Here is a 20,000-nt window from a genome sequence, read left to right as displayed (position 1 = left end):
TTGACACATGGAGCGAGGGCCCCACTTTGATGGTGTACTCCAATAGCAGTGGCCTCTCTCTGTCTCTCTCTCTCACACACACACGCACACACACGCACGCACACACACACACACACACACACACACACACACACACACACACACACACACACACACACACACACACACACACACACACACACACACACACACACTCACACACACACGCACACACACACTAATAACACACACAGTAATAGGTCAAACACAGCCCAACTCCACCTCCAAACACCTACAGTAGTGATGTTGACACATCGCTCCCGGCCGGTGCGACACACCAGACGTCAATCGTCTGGTTGAGTGACGGAGGAGGAAACATGCAGTATGCCGGCATGTTGCCAACATAGTGCCACCTGTGTGTGTGTGTGTGTGTGTGTGTGTGTGTGTGTGTGTGTGTGTGTGTGTGTGTGTGTGTGTGTGTGTGTGTGTGTGTGTGTGTGTGTGTGTGTGTGTGCGTGCGTGCGCGTGTGCTGCCTGTGTGGCATGGCGTGATTGCCATACGGAGTGCGGCCGTCACACTGTTTGCTCTGGCAAGGGCATCGTGTTTATGCAAAGCAAGGGTGTGCGTGCCTCTCTCTGTGTGTGTGTGTGTGTGTGTGTGTGTGTGTGTGTGTGTGTGTGTGTGTGTGTGTGTGTGTGTATGTGTGTGTGTGTTTGTCTGTGTGTCTGTGTATGGGCGCGTGGTCGCGTGTGCGTCAATATATGTGTGTTTGTTTAATGCGTGTGTGCGTGTGTGTATGAGTATGTGTGCGTCGGCAAGTGTCTCCTTGTGTGCGTGCTTGTTTCATGGTGTGTGCAGAGTGTGTGTGCACACATAGTGTGTGTGCATGTCATTGAGACTGCCACAGGTGAAACGTTTACGGGTCCATCACCCTCGTCACCCTTCCTCATGGCATTTACAAGGGCCTCTCTCGCCTCGCTTGCTAGTTAGTGCGTGCGTGCGTGCGTGCGTGCGTCCGTGCGTATATGTGTCTGTGTGTGTGTTTCTGTGTCTGTGTGTGTGTCTGGCGCTGTGCCAGTGAGGAGGAGCTGTGTGGGCCGGAGAGAGAGCGAGAGTGAGAAGCATAGCAGCCTCACACACACACACACACACACACACACACACACACACACACACACACGTACAGTATAATTACAGCCTGGGAGGGTTTTATGAGGCAGACGATGGCTATAAAGACAACTATGAGGATGCAACACACACACACACACAAATACAGTCACACGCACACGCGCAGAAACTCATGCACACAAACGCACACGCACACACATAGCACAGCAATGAGTGTGTGTCCGTGCATGTGTGTGTGTGTGTGTGTGTACAGTGCCCTCCATTATTATTGGCACCCCTGGTTGAGATGTGTTTTTTAGCTTCCAATTATTATTATTTTTCTCTAAATAATATGGGACCTTAATGGAAAAAAGACAAAAAACCAACCTTCAATACAAGTGCATTTATTCAGTGGGGAAAAAATCCCACATAAAGAAATAATTATTTGACATCAAATAATGTGTGTCACAATTATTAGCACCCCTGTTGTTAATATTTTGTACAACCCCCTTTTGCCAACAAAACAGCACCTAATCTTCTCCCTAATGTTTCACAAGATGGGAAAAGACAGAAAGAGGGATCTTCAGCCATTCCTCTTTGCAGAATCTCTCTAAATCATCCAGAGACCTGGGTCCTCTCCTCTGTACTCTCCTCTTCAGCTCACCCCACAGGTTCTCAATGGGGTTGAGGTCTGGGGACTGAGATGGCCATGGGAGGAGCTTGATTTTGTGTCTGGTGAACCATTTCTGTGTAGATTTGGTCATATGTTTAGGGTCATTGTCTTGCTGAAAGACCCAGTGACGACCCAGCTTCAGCTTTTTGGCAGAGGGCAACAGATTTTGATTTAAAATGTCCTGGTATTTCAAAGCATTCATGATGCCATGCACCCTAACAAGCTTCCCAGGGCCTTTGGAAGCGAAACAGCCCCACAGCATCACTGACCCACCCCCATACTTCACAGTGGGTATGAGGTGCTTTTCAGCATGCGCATCTTTCGTGGCATGCCAGACCCACTTAGAGTGTTTGTTGCCAAAAAGCTCAATCTTGGTCTCATCTGACCAAAGCACACGGTCCCAGTTGAAGCCCCAATACCGCTTGGCGAACTCCAGACGTTTGCGTTTATGATTGTGGGTGAGGAAAGGTTTTCTCCGTGCATGCCTCCCAAACAGCTTGTTGGCGTGTAGACAGCGCCTGATGGTTGATTTGGAGACTTTGTGACCCCAGGATGCTACCATTTGTTGTAATTCTGTAACAGTGAGCTTTGGAGATATTTTGATTTCTCTTACCATCCTCCTCACTGTGCGTGGTGGCAAAATAAACTTGGGTCCTCGTCCAGGCTTGTTTACCACTGTTCCAGTTGTTTTGAACTTCTTAATTATTCCTCTCACAGTAGATATGGGCAGCTGCAGTTGAGTGGCAATCTTCTTGTAGCCTCTGCCTGACCTGTGAAGGTCGACGCACATCTGCCTCACTTGTATGCTGTGTTCCTTTGTCTTTCCCATGTTTAAGAGTGGATAAGAGAAATGGCCTCGGTGTCACGTCATATTTATACCCTAGGGAAACAGGAAGTGATGAATTACTAATTAAATGTTCCTACATACTCTGGTAAACTTTGTAAACTACTGTAGAAATGACAGAAATGCTTCAATTATATTTATTTCCTGGGAATTGTTAAGGGTGCCAATAATTGTGGAACAGGTGATTTAATGAAAAATAATTATTTTTTATTTTCCTACAATTCATTTGAGTTGAAGGCTACATTTTCCTACAATTTTCAGTGTGACAGTATTCTTCTGCAATAAACACTGAATTTATTTTAAGGCTTTTAACACATCTCAACCAGGGGTGCCAATAATTATGGAGGGCACTGTATGTGTGCTTGCTTGCATGCATGTGTGTATGTTCGTGTGTGTGTGTGTGTGTGTGTGTGTGTGTGTGTGTGTGTGTGTGTGTGTGTGTGTGTGTGTGTGTGTGTGTGTGTGTGTGTGTGTGTGTGTGTGTGTGTGTGTGTGTGTGTGTGTGTGTGTGTGTGTGTGTGTGTGTGTGTGCGTTTTGTTTGCCTGTGTCTGTGAGGGGATAGGTTTTAATCACGGTCTGAAAATTCATATCAGCAACCAAAACTTCACCCTAAATATGTAGTTTCTTATCGACTTGCATACAATAATTTATTGACCAGTGCAAAGTGTGGGTTTGAAATTCTCTGCAGTAGTTGAGTAGAAACCATTCGAATGCGGTGATACATTTTCTGCTCAGAAATTCTCATTAAAATGCACTCCGTTTATTTAAAACAGCTTTCCCAAGTCCACAGATCCAACCGCAAAATACTGGACTCCCTTGTTATAATGACCGGATTTATGTTCCAATAAAAATACCATATTTCAAGAAGTGGACAAAAACACTGTGGGATATTACCGCCGCAGCAGCAGTGCCAGTTGCGGTGCGAGGCCGTGAAAACGCTGGTGTGAGAGCAGTGCGATGGTGTTTATGTGCTGTGCTTCAAATGAGCCTTGTCTCGTCTTTTCATCTTTTCATCATTCTTTTTTCGCCACTGTGTGTGAGACAGCTTCTGTTCTGCTCTGGTCTGCCCTGTTCACACATGGGATTTATTCAAGACATTCAGATACTATGGTGGCTCACACAGACACATTCACACACGCACGTACATACACACGCATGCACACGGGTACACACACACACACACACACACACACACACACACACACACACACACACACACACACACACACACACACACACACACACACACACACACACACGGACACATACGGACACGGACACGCACACACACACATGGGAGCACACACACAGACAGACAGACACGCACACACTCACACACACAGGGACATGCACACACACACATGGACACACACGGACACACATGCACAAATGCATGCAGCGTTAAGAAAGCCAAGTGAAGGCCCCCCATACAGGGCCTAGCAGGAAAACAAAAACAGTTTAAATGTTTTTATTGAAACTGAAAGTGCCAACATGTCAAAATAATCCATAACGAAAAACAACAAAGCAAAAACAAACAGTTAGACTCTTGCCCATCACCATCACAGTCATCTCTCATCACCATCATTATCATCATCTTCAGTGTTCTCAATGAAACCCACCTCCATTGTACCCCTGTCAATCACTGTCAGTAGCCCCACATTGATGCCCCTCCACAGGGAGACAGAGTCCCGTGGATGGGCTCTTTCAGACTGGCCGTTCAACCCCTCACTCCTCCAGAGGAGCCCTCACTGTGACCATTTCTTTACTCCTCCTTTGAGGGGAGGGGGTTTTCTTTTCCTCCTCATTCTTTTTCTCCCTCCTCCTCCTCCTCTTTCTTCACCTCCTCCTGTTTCTCTTTTTCCTCCTTTTCCCTCAAGGCACAGTAGTGTCTTTCTGTCCCCCCCAGGACTTCAAAGCTCAAATGGAGGGAGGAATCTTTTTTGGCCCATTGTGTCATTCTTGCATATTCATGAGGACTCTCCCTCTCTCTATCTCTCGATGTCAGTCTTCTTCTACCTCTCTCTTTCTCTTTCCTTCCCTCCATTGGTCCTCATTGCCCACACAGTCATTCGCTCATCTTGAATCATTGTCACCCCCCGGCAGGCAGCATAGAAATCTTGCTCTCCTATGCGGTCACTCACTGCTGGGTGCTGCTGACAAGGGTGGGTAGCGGTGATGAGGGGGGTGTTTAAAGGTATCCATCCGGTCCCAACACCCTCCTCGCAGTCCTGGTGCTGTTACTGGCCCTGGTGCTGTTACAAGTCTCCAACTTGGTGCTGCCAGAACGTCAGTGCCCAAGCCAGGGGCGCTCATAAAAATGTTGGGCCCCATGAAAGATTCTAGTTTTGGGCCCGCAAAATGACAAATTGTGTTATCAGCATCCTTCCAGGGCCCTGTTAGAGCTGTCGGGCCCTTAGAATCTGTAACACCTTACCCGCGCTCGCGGCCCCATGGCCCAAGCATCTAAAAGCTTCATTCAGTAGCCTGGCTGTTCAATGGTCAAATAAAACACAAATAGGTAGAAACATGCAGTACTGTGTAAACAGAGCCTTCCTTCCTGTTGAAAATGCTGATATCCACAGATAAAACACTGAGTTTCAATTTCAATAAGTAACCTGCTAGGTGAATTTTCCGATATAAGTATGCATTATATGGGTCTTAGACTTTTGTTTTGTTTTTTGGGCTCACACGTCAGGTGGCGCAGCAGCATCTAATGCCCATACTGTAAATGAATTAGTAATTGGTGGTTGATATGCTGCAATGAGTATGCTTCTTAGATAGACTACTAAAAACAAACAAGCAAAAAAAAAATCCATACAACAGTGGCACTGGCTGTCCACCCTGACGCGTGTTACTGCTGAAACATCACTGACCCAGTGACCCAGAATCTGTAATCCTAGAGTGTGCAAAAGTACGTCAAAAAAAAGAAACGTCATGCAGCAGCCTATTGGTTAAACGGACAGAATATGAAGCTAAACTCAGATTGTCACTTACACACAACCCAGCACTGGTTGTCCCTGGACACTAAAAGTAAAAGAGGACTTACATATGAAGAGCTCTTTTCCAAAATGAGATATATCCATTTTATAGAATGTTGGGAAATTTACATTTTTGTATTGGGCTTTCCATTGAATTCCATTGCAAAATGCATTTTATAGAGGTTTAAAAAGTATGTTCTCAAAACATTTGAATTCACACATAGATCATGATAGGACTTCTTAACAGTCAATTCCAATATTAAAATGCAAAAAGTCAAAAATGGTGGATATAGCGTTTTGGAAAAGAGCTCTTCCTATTATCCATGTCTGTTAAGACACTTGCTGTACGTACATGGAGGCCTGTCCTGCACCACCCACCACCTCCACTACAACTGCCCCTGTGTGTTGGGAGCAGTGTGCAAGCATCAAAGACTTCCACAGAGATATCCAGAGATAAAACCCTAGAGCTTCACCTATTACTGATACGGCAATAGGCCTTCCATGTCTGTTAAGACACTTACTGTACACAGCCTGAACCACCCATCTACTACACTCACCCACTCCGTCCAACGCCCCTCTTCTCAAGCCGCTCGGCTAGTCCCTGATCCACCCCGCTGTGTGTTGGGAGCAGGAATCCTTCCCATCCCATCCCATCCCATCCCATCCCATGCCAGACTGACTGACTCATCCATCACCTCCCACCCCCAGACCTGGAATCCCCATAACAAGCGCAGCCCTCCCGACTTCCACGGCAGGCAAGCAAGGCAGGCTAGCAAAGACGTCCGTCCATTCATCCAGGGCTTAGCTGGACTAAGATGGCCTGGGGCCCGTATAGCCTGCAGGTCATTGTGGTCCCCCCTGTAAGGCAATTTTAATGAAATTACGTAGACATTGTCATAATTACAAGCTAAGAATTAACTCTTCCAGGCCTGGAATCCCCATAATAAGCGCCGCCTGTTAAGCATAACTTCCACGGCAGGCATGCAAGGCAAGCAAGGCATGCTACCAAAGACGTGTCCATCCGTTCATCCAGGGCCAGATTAAGATGGCCTGGGGCCCCTAGTCACAGGATGCTGTGGCCCTCCAACCCCCCCCCCCTCCTGAAAGGCACATTTTGACACAATTTTACATACACAGTGTCATAATTAGGTGATAGAAATTAAGGATACCATGTCTACCAACTGCACTCAGCACGACAGATGCGTGTTTCAACATTGCATCTCGTCACAACTCCTGTCCTCGAATCAGGGGGCCCTTGGCAGGTGGGGGCCCCTAGGCTGCAGCCATATCTAGCCTGTGCTTTAATCCGGCCCTGCGTTCATCCCATTCCATCCGTCCATCCGTTCCAGCGGAAACGGTGAAGGGGTGATGACCGGCTCAGGAGGGACAGGATGCCGGAGTCACCAGTTGGCTAGAGATATAGGGATGATGTCAAGTGATTTTTTTCTCTCTGGTTCTCTGGTTCTCTTCCTCTCTTCTGCTTTTCCTCGTCCTCTCTTCCGCTCTCAATCTTTCTGTCTGTCTCAATCCCTCTCTCTCTCTTTCTTCTCTCTATCTCTCTCTCTCTCTCTCTCTCTCTCTCTCTCTCTCTCTCTCTTTCTTCTCTCTTTCTCTCTCTCTCTCTCTCCATGTCATTTGCTGTCTCTATGTGGAGAAGAGAGGTACAGTAAGGATACATAGATAGATCCTACTGTTTACTGTATGTGTTAATGAGTGTGTGTGTGTGTGTGTGTGTGTGTGTGTGTGTGTGTGTCTGTGTGTGTGTGTGTGTGTGTGTGTGTGGTCGGAGGGTGTGTGTGCGTGTGTGTGTGTGTGTGTGTGTGTGTGTGTGTGTGTGTGTGTGTCTGTCTGTGTCTGTGTCTGTGTGTGTGTGTGTGTGTGTGTGTGTTTATGTTCATCAGGGGGTCTTAATGTGTGTACAGTATCAGCCTGTCCATGTCTGCGCGCAGCTGTCTCAGCCATCCAAGCAAGGGCATGGCACTTTCCCAGATTCCTGCAAAAATGGAATTGATCTTTGGGGGCCATTTCTCTCTCTCTCTCTCTCTCTCTCTCTCTCTCTCTCTCTCTCTCTCTCTCTCTCTCTCTCTCTCTCTCTCTCTCTCTCTCTCTCTCTCTCTCTGCCTCTCTCTCCCTGTCTCTCTCTTCTGTGTTTTCACACACTGAGCCTGTGTGTGTGTGTGTGTGTGTGTGTGTGTGTGTGTGTGTGTGTGTGTGTGTGTGTGTGTATGCGAATGTGTGTGTGCGTAACGGGAGTGTGTATGCGTGTGCGTGTGTGTGCGTAAGGGGAGTGTGTATTTATGTGTGTGTGTGGAGCTTTGGGTCCAGGCTTGGGAAGCTGGCCGGCCGTCTCACATGGCACGCATTCCAGCGGCGACCAGTGTGTAACCCAAGACCCCCGAGCGCTCGCCACGGACCCTCTCCTCCCTCTTTGTTCCTCGGCTAAGTTGTGAATTTTGCGGTTGTCCCTCTGATTTTTCTCGCCATGTGAGGACTTGGTGTGTGTGTGTGTGTGCGTGTGTGTGTGTGTGTGTGTGTGTGTGTGTGTGTGTGTGTGTGTGTGTGTGTGTGTGTGTCTGTGTGTGTGTGTGTGTGTGTGTGTGTGTGTGTGTGTGTGTGTGTGTGTGTGTGTGTGTGTGTGTGTGTGTGTGTGTGTGTGTGTAGATGGGGGAGTGTGTGAGTGAAGGCTGCTGAGACAGACTCCATCTGTGACCCTGCTCTCATCTTGCCTCGGATTTCTAGCCCGAACCGGGGGCTCTTGTTTGTGTGGCCCAGTCCGTCGGTCCGTTATACGAGTTCATGATTCTTCCATGCATGCCCAGGGAAAATATTTGGCCGCATTAAAATTCCCCCCTGTCAATTTGGGCATTTGCAAAGAGAAAAAAAGGGCAAAAACCAGATGCGCTGTTTATGTCAACTGTGAAACAAATAGCCACATGCTATTCCAATCAGCTACAGGCTGCCAAAGCTGCTTTCAATAGCTGTCTGACTTGTATTTTCCCACCAGGATTGTAGAACCTTTTAGAATACAATGTTAATAGAGCAGAAATAACTTAAAAACAGCATGAAACACAACTTCCATTTCATTTGATTAGTTCATTACAGCGTGATTGACAATGACAAACATGTAAATATGTACATATGTTAGGGCAATATCATCCTAATAGATGTTTTAGATGTTCATATAGTCTCCTCTATTGGTTATGGTCATGACCAGACAGGGTGAAATGGCATTTAGTGATTATGCTGCCAAATGCTGGAACCAGCTTCCTGTTCAAATTAGAACTGCCCCAACATTATGTCTTTTCTCTTTCTCTACTCTATAGCACATTGAATGACAATTTTGTTTGATAATGTGCCATATCAATAATATGGATTGATTGTAATGTGATGTAAAGTGTCAATAAATAATGCCTGTAGTGTCATAGTAACGCTGCAGTGTTGTGGAATTTGTTAGCGAACAGTGAAACATTCCACAGGTGGAACCGTGAGCCCTTAGAGTAGAGGGTCTACATAGAAATGCAAACGTAAAACATCGGAAACCTCTACTACAAACCTGGGAAACCTCTTGAAAATGTGTTTACGGCTCCCTGAAACCGCTCTTCAGTTGGCCAATTAGCCGTATTGGGTCTGTAAACTCCCACTGGAATAAACTCACAGCCGAGAGGAAATGGCTTTAAATAGGAAACATGGGCTGTGTGTTTTGAGTTTTTTGTGTGTGTGTTGTTTTGTGAGATGAGCGGTAGATGGCTATCTCCAAACCCCCTCGAGGCTTCAACATCCCTTCACTCTCCTCTACCCCCGGCTTTTTTCTTCTTCTTCTTCTTCTTCTTCCATGGCTGTAGGGCCTGGATGGATGCCCCAACCAACCCCCTTCCTCCCCTCAGCCTCCTCCAGCCTCCTCCTCCAGCCCCTGCTGTGTGTTTGGTAGCACGCAGGGGGGGTGTGGGAGCCTCTGACCCCTCTTGCTGCGTCCCATTTGGGGCCACTTTTCCAGAGAGAGGGGGGGGGGGGGTCAGGGAGGGTGTTATCACGTGTAATCCAGTTTGGGGAGCAAATGAGCAGTGACGGGGCAGATTAAAGGGCTCTGCATACTTCACGTGCGCACTTTGGCGCGTTTGGCGCGAGAACCATTAATGACGTCATCACTTGCGCCAGACTATTCATACTTCAAAAGGCTTTCGCTCGCATTGTCGGAAGTGCCCTCTGCTGTTCATGAGAGAAACGGCAGTATCTTTCGCAACTCGCAGCGTGAGTTCTACGGATGTATCAAATAGAAAACCAAACACGGCTGCTGTAGGGCTACTGAACGTCTGACTTGTGACTTACCACATTGAAACATATATTTTTTGTTGTAGCCTACATTGCCAGATCATTCCAAGACCATGTGAGAGCATTGTTCTGGCGGCAGAATTTATAAATAGATCGCCGAACACAACGTGCTTCTGAACAAAGTAAACAATTGTTTCACTGAACAACATTTAAGAGAGAAGATAAAATAACTCTCTAGGACATTTTATTATCCTCAAAATGATGCAGGATCGATTCTGTAGTAGCCTACAGTAGTTGTAGCCTTTCTTCGCAACTCCTGCTTTGTCTGCCTACCTGCATGGTCGCTGGTGGCGCACGACAAGTTACAAAAAATGTGGGGTGCACGACGTCGCGCCACGGCAACTTGCGCCACGGCGTGTGACGTCATTTTGGGTCACGTGACGGCGCGAGTGAGGTTGCGAGTGAGGTCGCGAGTGAAGTATGAAGGAGACTAGCGCCAGTCACGCCAAGTATGAATCCCCCTTAAGAGGGGTGAAAACTGGGGGCCCCTCCTCATCTCCGCTGCGTATCTACTAAGTGTTGGGGGGACAAGGTGAACGGGGGAGTGTTACGGTGGTGTGAGTGAGAAATGGGGGGGGATAAGAGACAGTTATTATCGGGTCGAACTTTACCCCACCTGTGCAACTGCTATAACTCTCTCTTAATGCGCTGGTGTCTTTGAGTGCTACAACACATCATGCAGTATTTCCTCCAAGCAGATTGGCATGGAGGCAAGTCTGTTTTTCTTATAGAAAAGGTTGACTGAGCGCTCTTGTTCTCCAACTTAGTAAACTCCAAACTGTGGGTGATCTTGAAGTAAGAAGACTAAAGTCCTTTTTTTTACCGCCAGTTTTATCTTTGTAACAATGCCCATGGATTAATAAAGGGTTTTTATACTAAGGACAATCCTTCTCGGCCTGTGGAGTTGCCTGAAGTCGGCCCTAGTGCCAACACGCTCTTTTTTTCTTATATCTGTCTCCTTACCAAGGTGATCTCTGAACGTTATACTCTATATCACCTCTGCATAGGAAATTAGGCATGCGATGAGCCTCGGTGTGAGTAAGATCTTCCAGAACCTTCTTTCTCCACCCAGGGCCCTCACTCACTGTGTGGGGGTGAGTGAGTGGTGTGCCCCATGCGGATAGCGCCTTTTGTGTGTTTAAAGGAGGGCAGCGAGTGCCATTCAAATCTGCTTTGTACTCCATCATCTCTGTATGGCTTTTAGCCCCGAGTCAAAACCAGCAGAGATCACACACAATGCATTAAGCTACAGGGGTCCTTCACGTAAGAAGAGACTAAAGGGGTAGGAGTGTCTGGGAGTGTGTGTGTGTGTGTGTGTGTGTGTGTGTGTGTGTGTGTGTGTGTGTGTGTGTGTGTGTGTGTGTGTGTGTGTGTGTGTGTGTGTGTGTGTGTGTGTGTGTGTGTGTGTGTGTGCGTGCGTGCGTGCGTGCGTGCGTGCGTGCGTGCGTGCGTGCGTGCGTGCGTGCGTGCGTGCGTGCGTGCGTGCGTGCGTGCGTGCGTGCGTGCGTGTGTGAGTGTGAGTGTGTGTGCGTGCGCGCGCATGCTCTCATCTGTGCGCCTGTGTGTGTGTGTGTGTGAGAGTGCAAGTATACGTGTGTGTGTGTGTGTGTGTTTGTGGGTGCGTGGGTGTGTGTGTGGGTGACTTAGTGGGGGTCGAGTGGGGCATCCTCACCCCAAGACTCTGACATGCTGTGGGGTAGAGAGAAGGGGACGGAAGTGGGCTGCGGAGCAGGGAAGCTGACAGAGGGGACAAATGGGTCAGTTGTCTCAGGCCCAGAGAGAGAGGACGGGGGTGGGGGTGGTGGCAGGATTGGGTCTCCTATACATTATCTGTATTGAGTAAGGTGGACTTTCAGATTAGTTTGTCTTGGGCTTGGCCAAAGCTGTCAGCAGCCCTGCTGTGAAGCACCAAAGGTTTACTTGCAAGGAAGCCACAGAGCTTTCATATATTAAGTTTTTCTTTTCCTTTTCAAAGCAGTAATTCATCATTTTTACAGTGGGTGGATATGGAAATCATTGTGGTGTGTCGGAGCTGGAGCTGGTGATGGCTTTGAACAGGGGGAGGTAATACAATGGGCATGGGTGCTGACTGTGTCTCCAAGAAAGGAACACACAAAAAGAGGTCTTGTGTTGGTGCAGGGTTCTCAACTCATGATTAAGAGAGGAAATCAGTCATTTCTTGTCCTGTCTTGGCCTAGTGGCGACACTTATTTTTATAGCTGTGTCAGATCACAGGACTCTCAGAAATCTCACAAATCAGGTGTATCCTTGACAGTTTCTTGTTGATGATTCATAATCCAACCCATAATCACAGAGGGTTTTGGTTATAGAAATACGTGTACCGGTATATCATTCTCTCTGCCCTGTTCATGCCCTGTTCAACTGTCCATAAAACTTGTGCGTGTGTGAACCTGTTTGACCCACAACACGCACATTTCTAATGAAAGCGACAAGCGCAGGTCTGTCTGTTGGTCGTTCTGCCGGTGTGTCTGTGAAAGAATCATGTGTGGGCAGTCCCACTTGAGCCCAACACTGGCACGCTATGGCTCCAGTGTACAGCCCTCCCTATTGGCTGCTTTGCTTGGAGGTCGGACTTATGTACGACTCCTTTCCCCCCTAATTATTTTCACTGTGAAATACTCCCTCGGCCAACTTGATGTAATCTTTGTAATAGCTCACTTAATCGGATTAAGTCGTCACCCGTAAGAGGAGAGAAAAAAAGCAGGTCATTTTTTGCTCAAGGAATTTCTTTGGCGTTTTTTCCTTTTTTTCTTTCTTCCTTTTTTTTCGACAACGTGAGATTAGTGTGAAGAGGTTGTGCCATGTGACGGTGTTGGTGTGGGTGTTAATTGTTCGACGTGTGAACTGTGTTTTTTGCTGGTTTTAATGTTTTTGGGCCGTCACTCTTGCCATTGTGTGTCAGAATAACTTTGTAACGACTTGTCAAAATGACGTTAAGTCGTACAAAGCATTGAAATAGGTAAGCATTTCCAAAATGATTGGCCGTCTATTGATTCACGTCTTAAAATTTGCTGATGCTTTAATTGGTCAAGACATTTAATAAGTCAAATCACTGTATTTTTCATTAAAAAAAATTCAAATAAGAATACATATAAACATTGCTATCAAAAACATTTGCACACACAAGGGTATAATGACAAGTGAATAATTTAGATAAGAGTGTTCCTTTATTTATTTCCCCCTTCTCCCCTTGACCCGTGGAGGTAATAATGAATCATGTCATGTTTTTGTCTGTCCCCACATTTCTTTTTTTGAAAGAGAGTAAAATATTGTGGATCTCTGAAGATGAACATCTGTTTTTCTCATCTGTGTTAGATATCAACTACTTCAAGACAAACGGGGGCTCTTCAGCGAAAGAAAAGTATTAAAACAGTTGACATGAGGGAGAAGGGCAGGGGTGAGAGAGAAAGAAAGAAAGAGAGAGAGAGAGAGAGAGAGAGAGAGAGAGAGAGAGAGAGAGAGAGAGAGAAAGAGAGAAAGACACACACACATGCACACTCTAACTAAGCAACACCCTCTTTCCCACCCCCTTTTTTCTCTCCTCTCTCTCTCTCTCTCTCCTCCCCTCCCAGCCCTCGGGGCCGTCAGTGTGTGAGTTTCCACGGAGCGTAGCAGTGTGCTGGAGAGCGTGCCTCCTGTCCCCCTCCATCCTTCCCCAACCCTCTTGACGGGAGCAAGTGTGTGTGAGTGTGTGCGTTAAGTGTGTGTGTGTGTGTGTGAGAGAGGAAGAAAGCGCAACTTAGCGAGAGTCTGTGTCTGCACACGTGTGTGTGGGTGGGTGACTACACGAAATCGGACTTGCCATCTAATTCTGCTACTACTACTACCGGCGGCACTGAAACAAGCATCGGGGAGTCCTAGAGCAACCCCATCCAAGCCTCCCCCCCCTCCCTTCCTCGACTTGGAAGGCGCTGTGGGATGCTGCGACCGAGGCGACCCGTCCGCTGTCTTCCTCTGCCACTGCCACTAGCGCTACCGCTGCCTCTCCCTCTACTGCTGCTGTGGAGACTACTAGCGCTGCTGCTGCTTGCTACTCTACCGAGCGACACAGAGGGTGAGTACTGTACTATTACTCCAGTCATGCTGCTTCGCTTTGTTTCACTTCGATACCAGATCTTCTTGATTTTAGTTTTTTCTGTCTGTCTCTGTCTCAGACATTCTCCGTTTTTCTCTTTCTGTCTTTCTCTCTGGTCTTTGCTGTCTGATGTCTTGGCTCTCTCTCCTCCTCGTTCAAACTCAATACTTTCTTTTGCTGTCTCTGTACTCTCTTTCTCTTTCTCCTCTGACACTTTCTCTGTCTCAGCCACTTTCTTTCTCTGCTCTCACTTCTCTTGACTGTCTCTCCTCTTCGCTCAAACCGTGTCTTCACACCGTGGTCTTCACTTACACTGTGTGTCCTCTCCGGCTTGCCAAGTCCACCTCTATTTCATGGGCAAGTTTTTTTTGTTTTCTCTTGATGAATGTTATATGACAATGACATTGTGTGGACGCTGGGATGTTAAACTTTCCAGGTCAAGCTTCGTTACTGTAAGTGTCTCGCAGCAGCCAGCCAGCTGCAGCTGCAGTTGCCGCTGTGCAGCAGGTGTAGAGAAGTGTGGCGAATGAGGATTGTCTTGGGTACTTTTGCTGAGGTCCAGTGGGAGACTTATAAAAAAAGACGTTCTAGCCTCTTAACACTACTCAAGGTAACTGAAAAGTGAGTAGTGTGATATATGTTATGTGCTGTAAATGTAATGGTTTTCACTGGCTCCATAATTTTGGTAAAATAGACTTTTTGTCTCCAAGCGAATAAGGATTGTTTTGGTGCTTCAGCTGAGGTCCTGTGAGAAGTTATAGTGCCTTAATATTGCTCACTTTAACTGAAACTGGTAAATATCGTAATGCAATTTATGGCTTCATATAATAAATCCTTATTAGTGAATGAGGAGGGTTTAGGGGGCCTCTTCTATTAGCGAATGAGGATTGTTTAGGGGGGCTCTGCTGGGGCCCTGGGGGAGACTCCAAAAAAGATGTTTCAGTGTCTTTACACTGCTCAAGTTAACTCACAAGTGAATAGTGGTTAATATGTTAATGTAATGGTCTTATGGCTTCATAAAAGAATTCCATAGTAGCGAATGAAGATCGTTTAGGTCGCCTCTGCTAAGGTGCTGTGGGAGACTCCAAAATTGATGTTTTTAATAGAGGTCTTAACACTGCTCAAGTTAACTCCCAAGTCAGTAGTGGTACCTATATCAATGTCTTGTGGCTTCTTAATTGTGGTAAAATACGTCTATAGACGTCTTCTACTTTTTGCTTAGAACTGCTTTGGGTGCCTCTGCTGAAGTGCTGCCCCTGCCCTGCTCACTTAACCCCAAAGTGAGTAGTAGTAAATATCTTGATGAAAGGGTCTCATGGTATCATTATTCTGAGAGAAAAAAAAAACGAACTCATAGAGGTTTGGTGTTAGTAAATTTAGCACTTGTCCAGGGTCGACATACAAACCATTTTTGTTGTAGAATAAACCCTGCCTGGTTAGAGACTTTAAGGACTAGGGAGAGAAGTTATGGATCTGCTGACAGCTTCCCCCCCCACCCCCCACTCTGGGCTGCTGGCGTCTCTTCTGTGGGTGGACCGACGTTTTCCTCCACCAACCGACCCCCACACACCCGCACCCCCACCCTGCAGTTCAGTTTCCCTACCCAGGATTCGAGACTCTCCTTCAGGAGAGAGAGAGAGAGAGAGAGAGAGAGAGAGAGAGAGAGAGAGAGAGAGAGAGAGAGAGAGAGAGAGCGAGAGAGAGAGAAAGACTTACGGCTCAGACAGCGGCGTGGGAGACGGACCGTATTTCACGGCGGAGGTGTTTATGTCGGTGGGCGGCTGTTATGATCCGGCGCGTCAGTCAGAGAGCTTTCTGCCTGTCTTTAAGTCCAGCATGTACCACCCTACACCCTACCCTCTGCTCCTCAGGCCGCGTGTTTAGAATAGTTTTTAAAAAGTCAAACTCCCAATTAGTCATCTTCTGCAGACTCTTTTGGGTGGAAGAGCTCCAGGTGGCTGTTGTGGACATTTTGGCAGGCTGGCGGGCTGGTGCCGTTGCCGGTGCTGGGGTGAATTTCTCGAAACCAAAGTTGCTTACTACATTAGCTACTTTGCTGTTTTCAATGCATTTTCCCATTGGCAACTACCGAAGTTGCTAACAGGCTAACAACTTCTCTTTTGAGAAACTCACCCCTGGTGTGGTGTTGGTACGGTCGTGTCGTGCCGTGGTCACTGCAACAGGTGGGTTGTATTCAAATATTGACGTTTTTTTGTGCTTTTGGTGAAGTGGAGGAGTTGGCATCGGGCTGTGCCAGCGCTGGGCTAGTGGTCGCGTCTGGTCTGGTCTGCCCTGTTCTGTTCGGCTTCTGCCCGCTGGCCTTCCAGCTTGGTCTAGATGAGGGGAAATACATTTAGTTGTCAGGCACTTGTTAAACACTCAGTTTGGCGTCGAGCTGTAAAAGCAATCCAACTCTCATGTTGACTCAAACAGACACGCACACACACACACCCATACACACACACGCACGCATACACATACACACGCACGCACACACGCACGCACGCACACATACACGCACACGCAGACACACACACACACACACACACGTATGCACACACACACACACGCACACATACACACGCACACACACACACACACACACACACACACACACACACACACACACACACACACACACACACACACACACACACACACACACACACACACACACACACACACACACACACACACACACAGGCAAACACAGAAGTATGCCATTTTTTACACAATGCCTGCATGTGCGCACGCACACACACACACACACACACACACACACACACACACACACACACACACACACACACACACACACACACACACACACACACACACACACACACACACACACACACTACAAACAAACAAACCATTTCACACAGACGTGCGAGTGAGCAAACACCAACAGTGCCACATGCACCATTTCCAAGTCCTCTGAAGCCCCCAGTCTGCAATTCATTGGAGTGGGGTTGACATCTGATTGGCCACATGGCTGTCATTATTCTGGAACTGAAAAATCCTGCAGCTCACTATTTTGCTATTGTACTGTTTTGACTACTGCATGTACGGTAGTTGTGGATATGTGGCAGCAACTGCTTTCAGAAAATATCCTTGGATGCCTGTTTGTGTGCACCTTACACGGTGTGCATTTGCTAAAAGTACAGCAAAGGACATATAGCAATGCTGTTTGTAAAATATCACATGGTGAATACCAGAAGACACCAGAAGCTCTTCCAAAAAGAAATGGCTAGTAATGAACTTACTTTAAAAAAAGATAAACCCATTTTGCATTTTTCCTGGGGATTTGTTGTGCCTGCATGTTTTATGGAGTTTTCTACTGTATAGACTCTGTTGTCATGTATGTATTATGTGATGTGATAAATGGATGCTTCTGGAATGCCAAGAGACACCTAACAGGTTCTTGCGAAAAGTTAGATAATGTCTGGGATTGTTTGAGACAGCATCAATCCAGAATAGTTTTGTCTAGAATCTCCTCTCTGTGCATGGACTGCCAAAGGGCTGTCATGTTTATCAACAAGTGTTTGTGAAAAAGGTAGATCGTGCCTGGGGATAGGTGTACACCATTGAAACTAAGACAATGTCAATCTTCTCACAATGCAAAACATTGGAAATCAAAACAAGAGTAATTTATTTCACTTTATTTGGTATGGAGTCTTCTCAGTGGCCTCTCAACAAGTGTCTGCGAAAAGGTAGAGAACGTCTGTGGATGTAATATGGAAACTAAGATGACATCGATAAGCAAGGAAGGACTCACTCTTGTCCAGCCATGTGCTGCTTTCACACCCAAGACGTGTTATGTTATGCGATCCTTTTCTTGCATGGTGGTTTTGTGCACATCATTGACGATGGGAGTAGGGCTACTAAAGTACCTGAGGGAGATTCGATTTTACAGGAGAGTTTATAAAGAAAAATCAATGGTGTAGTTTTAACTGCCGTTGGTATCGAATAGCAATTGTTTATTGAGCAGCTGGGTACGCAATTCAACCCCTGAACAGTAACCCGGCTCTCCCGTTCAGATCCACCACATTTATCCCTAAATCTATACATCCTGATCTAACCATCTCCATGACTCTGTTATGGGCACATAAGTTGTCTGTGAAACTGAATGACAAGGGAATATCAAGAGATAATACTTTTTCCTTTTTTTTGCATTTTTCTTGAACGTGTTTTCTCTTCACATATTCCATTGACTGCTGTCCTTTGTTGCCATGTAGATGTAACTATGTTCACATTAACTTTTCAAAACATTTTTTTTTAAACTTGTACTGGTCGTAGTCATAGTTTTTTTTTATCTACATGTCCTAATGTGGTGGCTGTATGAGACTCTTTGCTGTATTTTTCTTTGTTGTATGAAGCTCCTCTGTCATGTTGGTGCATCAGGTCCTGTGTGTACATTCCTGAGCTCATACCCTCCATTTAGTTGAGGCAAAATTTACAATCGTGGAATTTTCCAGAAGCACTTTGAATCGCACAAACAGCCCAAGTAAGTCCGTAAGTCAGGCCTTCGGTGGGTTCAAGTCGAGGCGGACTGATAAAGAAGAGACGCTTGAACCGCCCACAGAGCACACTGCTCTCGCTCTCAAGGTCAGCAGGCAACAGAGATAACTTACACACACACACACACACACAGTCACGCATACACACACACACACACACACACACACACACACACACACACACACACACACACACACACACACACACACACACACACACAGACGCACAGATGAGCGCATGCGCGCGCACACACACACACACACACACACACACACACACACACACACACACACACACACACACACACACGCACACACACACGCACACACACACACACACACACACACACACACACACACACACACACACACACACACACACACACACACACACACAGTCCAGAGGCCTGTCGACACGACAGATGGACCCCTGTTTCCACGCATCCTTGAAGAAAAATTCCTCAGCTTGCAAGGCACACACACATACACTTCTCTAATTGGTCCAGACAAAATCACACGCCGCCCACTAGACAGCCGTGTTTGCCCTCACGTCCGTCCTGATTGGTTTGTTTTTCACACCCATCTGATTTCTTTCGTCTGCCCCAGTTGAGCTTCATGCTGGAATAATTTGGAAATCCTTTTGATTTGCCATGTCTTATTGTCATAATGTATTGTCATCAAGGCTCTAAATAAACTCTTTTCATCACCAGCCAAAATTGCTTGTAGATAATCTTACTATCCAAACACACATTCATTAATAGGTCAACGTGGCTAGTAAGTTTATCTTTTCTAGCAGTCAAACAGAAATTTCACCAGCATTTGGCAGATTGTCTGGTGTTAATTTAGAGTCTTTATTGTCAATATATGTTCTCATGTCATAGGGTAGAAGTGAAAAAACCCAGCATGGCAAGAAGAGAGCGTTCCCTCATCTTCCCTTCTTCTCTTTCCCTCTCTCTTTCCCTCTCTCTTTCCTTTTTTCCCCTTCAGTCTCTTCTGTCTTTTTAAACATGGCTGCCACTATGTTCTGTCCCGGTGGATTTTCATTCAGGGGTGATTCAGACTAGTTTTGCCGTGTCATGCCAGACCTCTAGCTTAACGACATACAGGAGATAGAAAGAAACTTGTGAGTCAACTGCATTGCTCAACTGTCAGCTGTATTGCAATTCTATTGCTACTAAATGGCCATAGAGATATTTAGATTTACTGTATAGGGCTTGAATTGGGTTCTCAGGTGTTCACTCCATTTGGACTGCATTTGTCTGTCCACAACACATGCGACGTCATCAGTGAATATTTATGCGAGACTAACTTTGATGTGTCATGTTATGTCAGCGGTGTAGCTCTATGGCATTATTGAGAGATTAAGTTTTGAGACTTCAGTCTGCCTAATTTGCAGCAAAAGTGAATGAGATTCATAGTGCCCTGACAAAGATCTCTGGTGCTACTGAAATAAACTACAATAAGCTGTGTAT

The 20,000-nt window shown here is 46.5% G+C and overlaps 1 protein-coding gene across 3 annotated transcripts in view; it reads left to right on the top strand.

Moving 5' to 3' along the window:
* Window positions 1-20,000, top strand: part of bmpr1bb (bone morphogenetic protein receptor, type IBb) — a 170,694-nt gene that overhangs the window by 102,636 nt on the left and 48,058 nt on the right. For 2 of the 3 annotated variants that reach the window (XM_063211695.1, XM_063211696.1), the window contains one exon: window positions 13,506-13,987. In XM_063211695.1, coding sequence (XP_063067765.1) covers window positions 13,852-13,987 — 136 coding nt within the window. In that variant the 5' untranslated portion in view covers window positions 13,506-13,851. Of the gene's footprint in view, window positions 1-13,480; window positions 13,988-20,000 lie in introns of those variants that run through there. The other variant, XM_063211697.1, reaches the window with a different exon arrangement.

The sequence above is a fragment of the Engraulis encrasicolus genome, chromosome 12 (assembly GCF_034702125.1).
Source record: "Engraulis encrasicolus isolate BLACKSEA-1 chromosome 12, IST_EnEncr_1.0, whole genome shotgun sequence".
Taxonomy (NCBI): domain Eukaryota; kingdom Metazoa; phylum Chordata; class Actinopteri; order Clupeiformes; family Engraulidae; genus Engraulis; species Engraulis encrasicolus.
The sequence above is the reverse complement of the archived record's forward strand: the minus strand, read 5'-3'. Positions and strand labels throughout refer to the sequence as shown.